The sequence below is a fragment of the Sceloporus occidentalis genome, unplaced genomic scaffold, assembly GCF_023333645.1.
Source record: "Sceloporus occidentalis isolate IW3139 unplaced genomic scaffold, rSceOcc1.0.p SCAF_52, whole genome shotgun sequence".
NCBI lineage: Eukaryota > Metazoa > Chordata > Lepidosauria > Squamata > Phrynosomatidae > Sceloporus > Sceloporus occidentalis.
The window spans coordinates 5,446,201-5,458,265 of NW_028317032.1; the positions used below are offsets into that span (position 1 = coordinate 5,446,201).

Below are 12,065 nucleotides of genomic sequence, written 5' to 3' on the forward strand. Positions count from 1 at the left end.
TTAAGGGTTTCCCTGTCCTGCCTAAAGTGGATGACCTTATTGCCAGGGAATGGAAGCACCCTGGGAAGCGAGCTTTCATTTCAAAACAGTTTAAGCAGCTGTTCAGGCTTCAAGGGGAATATTCCTGGGATGAGCCCCCCAAAGTGGACGTACAAGTGGCCCAGCTCTCTAAAAAGACTACTCTCCCTATTGGTGAGGCGTCCGGGCTTAAAGACCCCATGGACAGGAGAGCGGAAACTTCGTGCAGGCGTATTTTTCAGGCTGCAGGAGCTCAATGTAAGGTGGCGGTATCCAGTGCAGCGGTGGCTAGAGCCCAGCACATGTGGATTCAGATTTTGCAGGATCGTCTGGCGGATGAGTCCGACTCGGAGATTTCTAGGCTTTTAAAGAACTTAAAGCTCTCTAACAGTTTTTTTGTGGATTCGGCGCATGAATCTCTGAAGTTATCAGCCAAGAACATGGCTTTGTCTTCTGTGTCGCGCAGAGCCCTGTGGTTACGGTCTTGGACGGCTGATTCCGCCTCAAAAGCGGCTCTCTGTGACTTACCTTTGGAAAAGAAGAAGTTGTTTGGTGCACCTTTGGAAGACCTTATAAAACAGATTTCTGATACTAAGAGAGCCTTACCACAGGATAGAAGACCTAGGTGGAGTCGTAGATATCCATATAGGAACCCGAGGCCCTTTTTCCAATCCGCTAGATCTCAGAATTTTCGTGGGCCCTTTGGAGATAAGAAATTCCAAGACCGGCCGAGAAAGCAGGACAAAAGGAAATTCTGACAAAGTAGGAGGTCGCCTGCAGCATTTCAGTCTCTCCTGGGAACAGACCACGCAAAATCCGTGGATTCGACGCATTATTTCTCATGGTTACAGGATAGAGTTCTTTCGTCCTCCGGTCCGCCATTTCCAGATTTCATCTTACCCCTTGGTAACAAAGAATTTGACGCTGTTCTCAGAAAGCATGAAGCTTTTGGAAAAGGGAGTTATAGAGCAGGTCCCTGTTCTCCACAGGTTTCAAGGAGTCTATTCCAGGTTATTTCTGGTGCCGAAGCCGGACGGCTCCCTTCGTCCGGTTTTGGACCTAAAGACTGTCAACCGCTGCATTCCCTATCAGCATTTTCGGATGGAGAGTATCGCCTCAGTCACTCAGGTCTTAAAGGAGGGAGATTTGATGGTCACCTTAGACCTAAAGGACGCTTATCTTCATGTCCCCATAGCCGAGGCATCCAGGAAGTTTCTGAGATTTGCTCTACGGGTCAATCAGAGGGTGCATCATTATCAATTCAAGGCCCTTCCATTCGGTCTGGCATCTGCCCCACGAGTTTTTACAAAGATTCTTTGTCCGTTGACTTCGCACCTCAGGGAACAGAATATTTCCATCATTCCTTACCTGGACGACTGGCTGATCATGGCAGCTTCCCGGGAAAAATTGTTACTAGATCTGTCCACAACAATGAACTTTTTGGAACAACACGGCTGGTTGATAAACAAGCAAAAATCTTACCTTATCCCTTCTTCCAAGATTCTGTTCCTGGGTTTTTTGGTGGACTCAAGGTCCCTTTGCGTCTATCTTCCACGTCCCAAGCAGATAAAGATAAGACGGGAAATTGCAGCACTTCAAAGGTGTCCAACTTGCTCGGTCAGGAAGGCTATGAGCGTCTTGGGTCTGCTAACTGCTTCCATCCCGGCAGTACCTTGGGCAAGGTGTCAGCTTCGTCCCTTGCAGTGGCAGATTCTCTCAAGCTGGTCCAAGCAAGAAGAGGACCTGGATTCGTCCTTCACAATAAGTGGCCAGGTCCTGTCCCACTTAAATTGGTGGAAACAGTCGACCCATCTCACAAGAGGTCTCTCTTTCCGTCCCAGAAGTTGGATCATTCTCACTACAGATGCCTCCGGCCGCGGATGGGGAGCCCATTTAGGTTCCCTTTTTCGAAGAGGAGATTGGGCTCCAGTGGATGTGGCCCACTCTTCAAATTTCCGAGAGCTGAAGGCTGTTCTTCAGGCACTCCTGGCCTTCAGGCCCTTCATAGAGGGGCAGGCGGTAAAGATCCAATCGGACAACGCATCGGCCGTCGCCTATGTCAACAAACAAGGTGGGACGCGGATACGGAGTCTTCAGATTCTGTGTGCAGTGATTATGGAATGGGCCCAACTTCATTTGTCGGATATTTCGGCGACTCATATCAGAGGCCGCTACAATTTAATCGCAGACGATTTAAGCAGGTCAAAATGGTCTCAGACGGAGTGGTCCTTGACCCCAGAAACATTCTGCACGTTGGTGGCACGTTTCGGTCTTCCGGAAGTGGATTTGATGGCGACTCGTCTAAACCGCAAGGTTCCGGTGTTCGCGTCTCTCAACAGATGGGATTCGCCGCATGTCCTGGACGGTCTGTCCATGGTGTGGAATTTCCGGTTGGCCTACGTCTTCCCGCCGGTGGCTCTGATTCCTCGCGTGCTGCAGAAGATTCGTTTCGACAAGGCCAGGGTTTTGGCCATCCTTCCGTACTGGCCCAACAGGAGTTGGTTTGTCCTCCTCAGGCAGTTGACCGTCTCCTATTGGGAACTGCCGATTTCGTCCCAGCTTCTGGAGAACGTCGTCCTTCCGGATCTTCTTCAGGTCTTCCGTCTGACAGCCTGGCTGTTGCAAGGCTGATTTTGAGTTACCAGGGTCTGGACGAAGATATGTCTAATTTTCTTCTGTCTTCAGTCAGGTCTTCTACTTCCAGAATTTATTTGCGGGTGTGGACCAAGTTCCTCCTGTGGTGCTCCGACAAGAATCGTTCGATTTTCCCTCTGTCCATCAACTCCATCCTTCAGTTTTTGCAAGAGGGTCTGGCTTTGGGCCTTAGTGTCTCGACCCTTAAGGGGCAGATTTCGGCCCTTAGTCATTTTTTTCTCTCGGATTTGGCATCTCACGTGCTTATTAGACTTTTTTCAAGGCCGCCCTTATTCGTCGTCCTCCTAGGAGGTCTGTTTTTCCATCATGGGATCTTTCCCTTGTTCTTCATGCTCTCTGTTCAGCGCCTTTCGAACCTCTGGAGGAAGTGTCCCTTAAGCTGCTTTCGCTGAAGACGATTTTTCTGGTGGCTATTACCTCGGCTAGGAGAATTGGAGAAATCCAAGCTCTTTCTTCCTCTCCTGAGTTCACCATTTTTCATGAGGATAAGGTTGTTCTACATGTCAAACCCTCATTTCTCCCTAAGGTGATTTCCAGGTCCAGTCTCAATCAGCCCTTGATTCTGCCCACTTTTTTCCCGTCTCCTTCCTCTCCTGAAGAGTCTGCATGGCACACGTTGGATGTAAAACGGGCTTTAGAGATTTATATTGCTCGTACCTCCTCCATCCGTACCTCGGACCAGCTGTTTGTGATTTTTTTCGGGCGCTCGGCCGGGAGAGCGGCTTCGAAATCATCCATTTCCAGGTGGTTGGTGGACGCCATCCGGATGGCATACCAGTCCAATAACCTCACTCTGCAATGGCCCATCAAGGCCCATTCCACGAGGGCCATGGCAACCTCCTGGGCAGAAAAGGCCGCAGCTTCCCCTGAGGACATCTGTAAAGCTGCTACCTGGTCCTCATTCTCCACCTTCGTTCATCATTATCGGCTAGACATCTTCTCCTCCTCTGCGGCGGATTTTGGGCGTAAGGTGCTCCAGGCGGTGGTTTCCTGATGCGTTTTCCCTCCCAATTCCGGGATCTTGCTACATCCCACTGGTACTGCCACTGTATGCCAGGAAAAATGGAAATTTTTTTACTTACCGTAAATTCCTTTTTCCTTAATACAGTGGCAGTACAGGTTTCCCTCCCCTGTTTTGGTGGAATAAACTTATATTTTGGCAAGCATCTTTCTGTGTGTGTCTTGTTACTTACTGATTCTCTTCGAGAGGTCCCGGGTTTTATGGGTAAGGAGGAGGGGCTCTGGGCAATTTAACTCTTTACTCTCTTTAGATTCTACTTGTCCCTAGGAAAGAACATTACCCACTGGTACTGCCACTGTATTAAGGAAAAAGGAATTTACGGTAAGTAAAAAAATTTCCATTTTCTAAGAGGTGTGGTTTGAAAACTCAGAAGCGAAACAAAAATCTATTGATCGGTCTACCTCAAGAATATGCTGCATTCCAGAAGATCTTGGGGCTTCAAATTTAATGTTTCTGTTAGTATATCTTGTAACACACTTCACATGTTCAATGCAAAATTCCTTTTTCCAAATACCTACATTTACCAAAATGAAATTGGAATTTGGCTTTCTCGCAGTACTGTGGTCATCCCTTCGAGGGCCTGGATGTATATATTGGTCTATATCTCTGTCCCGAAGAGCCAGGTAATAAAATTCCCATTGTAAAAGGAAACATTCTGGTTTCCACAAAGATAAAATGGTGGTCCTGTCAGGACTGAAGATGCCAGGCACGGCTAGAGTACCTGTAGGGGCTGAGACTCTGAGGTCAGGTATCCGTACGTTTGCACATTGCTTTAAGACATTCTGCAATCTCAAGATCTACCCTGAATAAGGACGGCCAAGTGTGGCCGTGCGTCGTTTAGCTTTCGCTGGAAGGGCCCTTGTGTGAAATAGCTTGAAGGGCCCCCAATTTTATTTTATTCTTTTGCAGTAAATTCAATTATTAACAACACAAATACTTACACACACACACACACACACACACACACACACACACTATAATGCTTCCACATACACTTACATGCTTCCACACACACTAACATACTTACACACACACACTATAATGCTTCCACACACACTAACATTGAGGACCCCTACTTGACAGATGGTCCCCAAGAATGCAAGGGCCTCCGTTACACAAATGGGGCCAGTGAATGGAAAGCCTTTGATCGCAGGGTCTCTTGCGGGTTGTGGACCCAGTGCCCTGCTCCGGCTGCAGGTCCTATCCCTCCCCTTCTTTAAAGTGCCAAGGCTGCTTTTCTTGCCAGCCTCGCCCTGGTTGAGAGATTGTAGGGTACACGGAGTGGCTGAATTCATGCATGTTGCTTATAAACCCAATCAAAATACATGCATAAAAAAAAGCCCCGTACCGCTTCCCACCGCGAGATGGTCTGTAACAACTTTATTTAACGTGGAGGATTTAAATAAAGTAAAAAAAAACAACCAATGTTTTAATTTAAGTCCCGGGCAGGCTCCCCTGTTGCCATGGCGCCCTGTGCGGCCACACAGGTCGCACACCCCTAAGGCCGGCCCTGCATAGAATATGTAGTTGGTCCCCCCTTTGCAGCTATAACAGCTTCCACTCTTCTGGGAAGGCTTCAACAAGATTTTGGGGAGTTTCTGTGGGAATTTTTGTCCATTCATCCAGTTGAGCGTTTGTGAGGTCAGACACTGATGTTAGACAAAGAGGCCCGGCTCACCATCTCCGTTCCAGTTCATCCCAAAGGTGTTCAATGGGGTTGAGGTCAGGGCTCTGTGCGGGCCGGTCAACCCATCCAAACATGTCTTTATGTGCCTTACTTTGTGCACTGGGACGCAGTCATGCTGGAATAGAAAAAGGCCTTCCCCAAACTGTTCCCACAAAGTTGGAATCAGAGCATTGTCCAAAATATCTTGATATGTCCCCTTTGGACAACTCCATGCTTCCAACTTTTGTTGGATTATATGATGTCATAAAAGTCCAAATTAAAAGAAGATGCACGCTACTAATCAACAATCTACAGATGTGTATACTTTTAGGGAGCAGAGTAATGACAGGAGATGTCACGGCTTGTGAAGTGGGCACATGGTGCTTGTCCTACTGGCTACCTCCCCAACTTTTATTATCCACCCAAAACCATTTTAACACTCAATATCATCCTTACTTTGCAATGGTTGTAATGAGGGCAAATGCCAATAACTGACATACAGTTGGATATCCTCTTGAGCCCCCGTGTCTTCTATTTGTCTCATTTATACCTTAGATACCTCAACCACAACTCGATCCAGCCACGTACCTGCCTCCCTTGTTGCACTTCCACAAATAGGAGGAGCTTCCGGGCAAGCCCCTCCCCTCAATTGGAGGAACGCCCCCTGTGGCACAGGAGAGGTTCAGAAACACTTCTGCTTCTCCACAAATCTATTGGGCAAGACTGACTAGGGGTGGCAATTTGCTGCCCCTGTCAAAGTGCCACCTGGGTAAGCTGTTTGGGGACAAAGTTGGCAAAGACAACCTTTTTTGGGGGGGGCAAAGGTGGCACTCACAAATGTTTGGAGACAAATGTGGCACTGTGGAACATGTTGCTTCTGAAGTCAGGAGGGAGGTGCAAAGGGCAATTTTTGCACCGGGGCCCTGAGGTTTCTAGTTACGCCCTTGTGTTCATTTGTATGAATTAATTAAATGTATTGTTAAATATTGTACAAATTTGAAGGGTGAGGGGCATGCTAAGGGAAGGGTATTAAGATTATGGGGAAATAAAGGATGGGTGTAGAGATGATGAGAAGTTATGTTAGGGAGCATGAAGATGGAGTAGGTGATTGTGGTGCAGTATGGAGTGATAGCAGGGGATATAAATGATGGTGGGGGGGAATATGGTGATGGGGGTATGAATATGATGGTTGTTGGGTATTGGAATGAATTAGGATGTTAGGGGTATGATGATGGTCAGGAGTAGGTCCACACTAATACATACAGCAACTCTAACACCATAAACATACATACATACATACATATACACACTCTTACAGCATATACATACAATTACATACACACACTCTATAATGCCGTACACTTACAGTACATATGCACAGACACACTACTCTATCATCACTTACATACATACACACACAGCCCCTCCAACACCATACACTTATACATACACACAGCCACTCTAAATTAATTTTCCACCATACTTTATGTTTTATAATGCATTTTATGCAGGGCCACCTTTAATCACAGATCACATAGCAAATGAATGGTGCAGGTCTGGCGAGTGACCTGAAATGGAGTGCAAGTAGTTATTAGGGCTGGCTTTAGGTGTTCAGGCCACCTCTGTGAGCCACCCCTATGGTGTGCCCTCCCCTGTTACCACCCCCAGAGTCCCCTCCTTCACTGTGCCACACCGCTCTTTTCCTTCCTCATGTAGTTCAGGTATAAATCAAATAACTCATGGAAACCCAGCTTTGGAGGTATAGATCAACTGGAAAAGACATCCAAACCTATTTGCAGGTTTTAATAAATTACACATGAAACGTGACATTGCAGGTACAGAGCAAGTAAATAACACACAACCCTAGACTTGCAGGTATAGATCGAATGAAAAATGCACCCAGGTTGCATCCGCAGAACCAGATTGGATGCGTAGGACTTGCCATCTTTGTCCCCAAACAGCCTGCCTGTGCCATCTTTGCCCTAAACAACCTGCCTGAGCCATCTTTGCCCCAAACAGCCTGCCTGTGACATCATTGCCCCCAGCACCCTCCCTGTGCCATCATTGCCCCAAACATTCATAGATACTCATTCAAAAATACTAATTTACACATATTCACTCACATATACTCATTCATACACCCTCCCCCACATCTCAAAATATTTTTCAGTAGCGCTTTCACACTTCCGCAGGGACCTCTGCGTTGTTTGCACACTGCAAACAACTTCTCTTTTACCGCCCGGGTGAACCAGGAACTCAGCAGGGTCATGTGACGTAACTGCTTCCCCTGGGCAGTACAAGAGAGCAACGCAGACATAAGCTGCCAGCCTATGCGGAAGTGATCGCAGGGGTCGTCTGGGCCCCCTAGAGTGTCGGGCCTGGTCGCTAATGATGGGAAGTTCGGATCATTAAAGTGAATCGGATCATTTCGACTCGTTCACTGAAATAATCTTCGGATCACTGAGTGTGACTCACAGGAGTTACTGTTTCCCAGTCCCTCCGTGCAGGCACACTAACGATTGGCCCCGCCCCTTTCATTAGTCAATGAACCCTCCTGCCTGCCTACTCGAGTGATGTCAATGAAGGCAGAGAGTCGTTCAAAGATTCGGATCTTACAGTGATCCGGGTCACTGTAAGATCCGGGTCACTGTAAGATCCGAATCTTTGAACGACTCTCTGCCTTCATTGGGATTCGAAACATCAGAGAATATCACCATACTTTTATAAATAAATACATTAATAAACACTGCCCCCAGGATTTACATTCCCCTTTACCTGCAACTGCACCTTAAGCTAACTTTATTAAATTAATTAAATCAACCCTTAGCATTAAATTAGCCCTTAACACCACATCAACCATGACTGCCCCTAAAATTAACCCTGAACACTCCATTAAGTATAACTGCCCCTAAATTAACCCATAACACCCTGTTAAGCATAACTGCCCCTAAATTAACCCTAAACACCCCATCAACCATAACTGCCCCTAAATTAACCCTAAATACCCCATTAACCATAACTGGCCCTAAATTAATTGCATGTACTCCAGATAAATTACCTAATAAATTGGTATGGTTGATGAGGTCTTTAGTGTTAATTTAGGGGCAGTTATGGTTAATGGGGTGTTTTGGGTTAATCTGGGGGCAGTTATGGTTGATGGGGTGTTTAGGGTTAATTTAGGGGCAGTTATGGTTGATGGGGTGTTATGGGTTAATTTAATAAAGTTAAATTAAGGTGCAGTTGGAGGTAAAGGGGAATGTAAATACTGGGGGCAGTGATTATTAATGTATTTATTTATAAAAGTATGGTGATATTCTCTGAATGATTCGAATCTCTGTAAGATTCGGATCCCTGTAAGATCCGGATCATTTGAATCATATGAATCATTGAACGACTCTCTGACTCTATGAGTCATCGTTCCCCTGTGAATTAATGAGCTGTAACCTGATCCCAGAGTCTGTGCCTGAGTGCTCTGCAGATGACTCGCTCTAGGATCAGGTTACAGCTGCATGATTCACAGACTGAACTGGCACTGCTACAAATGAATCGTTCAGTCTACTGAACCGATTCATCCGGATCACTAAAAAGATTCGGATCAAATGAACGATTCGTTCATGATCCGGACATCACTACTGGTCGCAGTTACGACCCCTGCGAACATGGTTCCTGCGGACTCAAGGAGCAGCTTCCATGGGCCCCCTAGGAATGACTGAGCCCATGGTAGCTGCCCCTTTGCCCTGCATTAAAAACGGCCATGATTTTATGGTATCTAAGGTCTTTTTTGTTCTAAAAATGCAATATGTAAATTGTGTGGGTGCAATAAATGAGAGAAAAGAAAATTACAGCTAAACACAAACAAGGGTAGAAAATTTCGAAAACAGTCCGGTTGTGGAGGGGTTAACCCCTTAACGACCTTTGCCGGTTCAGGACCGTCATGGAAAAACGGTCGCTTAACGACCTTTGACGGTCCTGAACCGTCAAAAAAATAAATAAGCTTAGAAAGTGATCAACGATCACTTTCTTCGCTTAAACGGCGTTCCTGTAAAGGCCGAGATCGGCATCGGGGGCCATGTCTGGCCCCTCCCCGGGGCGTCAACAGCCGCCATACAATGTACGCCCGTTGATTGCCTCCTAAACTTAAATGGTGTCGCTGGAATGCCTCGATCCGGAGAGCGGTCACAGCCGCAGCTGCCGGTGATCTTCGCCATGAGCAAGATGGCGGCGGCCCGGGAAAAAAAACAATAGAGATGAAAGAGTTTGCTAGATGGTCTCCAGACCCTCTAGAGAACTCTGGCCCCACTTGCAGGTTGAATACAGGTACTGCACGCCACCATGCAAGTCAATGGAGCCCAGCTTTCTAATCACAATGTAATTAGTAAAATATTCAAAAAATAATTAAAAAAAAATAAAAAAATAAATGTGCTAACATTTAAAAATAATTATGCAGTGATGTCAGTAGATGAACCATCCAGTACCAGCAAAATGTGTAAAAAATATATTAAAAAAGTATTAAAAAAAATAAAAAAATAAAGTTTATTATTTTGAGCAAGTGCTCAAAAATCTCAACAAAGAGTTAAAATAAAAGCACTTCAAATACCCAAGGGGTGTCTAATATAAAAAAAATGGCTGATGGGGTAAATTGGAGTGGCAGAGCTCAAAGATAGGGCATATGTACAGACTGACCAAAATGGAGAAAAAAAGCGCACTTCCCAAATGTGGCATTTTAAATCTCAAACAACACGACAAACCCATGCATGTCGGGTATCACTGCACTCAGGAGATGTTCCTGAACACACATTGGGGTGTTGTTGGACAGTGACATATACCAGAACCTGTATATATATAACTAAAGTACAATTTGTGTGAAAAAAATAAATAAAACAAATTACTATTATAAAGTTTGACAAAGTGTAGTTGTATAATTGGTGCATGGAAAGGGTTAAAATAACAGCAATTTGAATACCCTGGGGTGTCTAGTTTTCAAAAATATATGGTTTGACGGGGTTAAATTGAGTTAACCAGATTCAAAGATATTCCAAAGAGGAGATGGAGGCAGAATGACCAGATGCTAAAAGTCTGTGTTGCCTCAAACGTAGCCCTTTACCAGCCAAACAATCTAACAAACCCATGCATGTCGGGTATCGCTGTACTCAGGAGATGTTCCTGAACACATATTGGGGGGTTGTTTGACAGTGACATATACCAGGACCTGTATATCTACACCTAAAGTACAATTTGTGTGAAAAAAAAATAAAAAAAATTACTATTACAAAGTTTGACAAAGTGTAGTTGTATAATTGGTGCATGGAAAGGGTTAAAATAACAGCATCTGGAATACCCTGGGGTGTCTAGTTTTCAAAAATATATGGTTTGACGGGGTTAAATTGAGTTAACCGGCTTCAAAGATATTCCAAAGAGGAGATGGAGGCAGACTGACCAAATGACCACCTGAATTACGCATGCCCCAAAAGTAGCCTTTTACCAGCCAAACAATCTGACAAACCCATGCATGTGGGGTATCGCTGTACTCAGGAGATGTTGCTGAACACATATTGGGGGGTTGTTTGACAGTGACATATACCAGCACCTGTATATCTATAACTAAAGTACAATTTGTGTGGAAAAAAAAATAAAAAAAATTACTATTACAAAGTTTGACAAAGTGTAGTTGTATAATTGGTGCATGGAAAGGGTTAAAATAACAGCATCTGGAATACCCTGGGGTGTCTAGTTTTCAAAAATATATGGTTTGACGGGGTTAAATTGAGTTAACCGGCTTCAAAGATATTCCAAAGAGGAGATGGAGGCAGACTGACCAAATGACCACCTGAATTACGCATGCGCCAAAAGTAGCCTTTTACCAGCCAAACAATCTGACAAACCCATGCATGTCGGGTATCGCTGTACTCAGGAGATGTTCCTGAACACACATTGGGGTGTTGTTTGACAGTGACATATACCAGGACGTGTATATCTATAACTAAAGTACAATTTGTGTGAAAAAAAATAAAAAAAAATTACTATTACAAAGTTTGACAAAGTGTGGTTGTATAACTGTTGCATGGAAAGGGTTAAAATAACAGCATTTGAAATACCCTGGGGTGTCTAGTTTTTAAAAATATATGGTTTGAATGGGTTAAATTGAGTTAACCGGCTTCAAAGATATTCCAAAGAGGAGATGGAGGCAGAATGACCAGATTTGTTAAAAAAGATTTGGAAATCATAAAACGCTGCTTGTACTTATTGCCCTATAACTTACAAAAAACAGCAAAAAAACATTGGGTATTTCTAAACTCAGGACAAGTAGTAGAATCTATTTAGCTAGTTTTTTTACTTGCTTTTTTAGGTGAGTAAAAGATTTTTCAAATAAAAGTCATAAAATGTTTTTTTTTTTTTCAATTTTGCACCATGTTTTTTTTTTATAGTAAATAAGATACGATCAAAATAATGGTATCTGAAGAAAGCCCATCTTGTCCTGAAAAAAACAATATATAACTTATGTGGGTACACTAAATGGGTGAGGAGAAAATTACAGCTGAACACAAGCACCACAAAAGTATTAAAACAGCCTCGGTCCCACAGGGTACAAAAAGAAAAAACGAGCCCGGTCCTTAAGGGGTTAAGGTACATATTTTTAACAGCTTATTGTTTTGGTTACACAGAGCCAGTTCGACCTAATAAATAATCTATATTTTCTATTTAGAT

General features: G+C 44.4%; 1 protein-coding gene across 1 annotated transcript in view; it reads left to right on the forward strand.

The window, feature by feature from the left end:
* The first annotated feature begins 4,369 nt into the window (after nt 1–4,369).
* The window catches only part of LOC149288369 (disintegrin and metalloproteinase domain-containing protein 17-like), a 38,920-nt gene continuing 31,224 nt past the window's right edge, over nt 4,370–12,065 (forward strand). The window contains exon 1 of the mRNA XM_089491890.1: nt 4,370–4,442. Coding sequence (XP_089348016.1) covers nt 4,370–4,442 — 73 coding nt within the window. The remainder of the gene's footprint in view (nt 4,443–12,065) is intronic.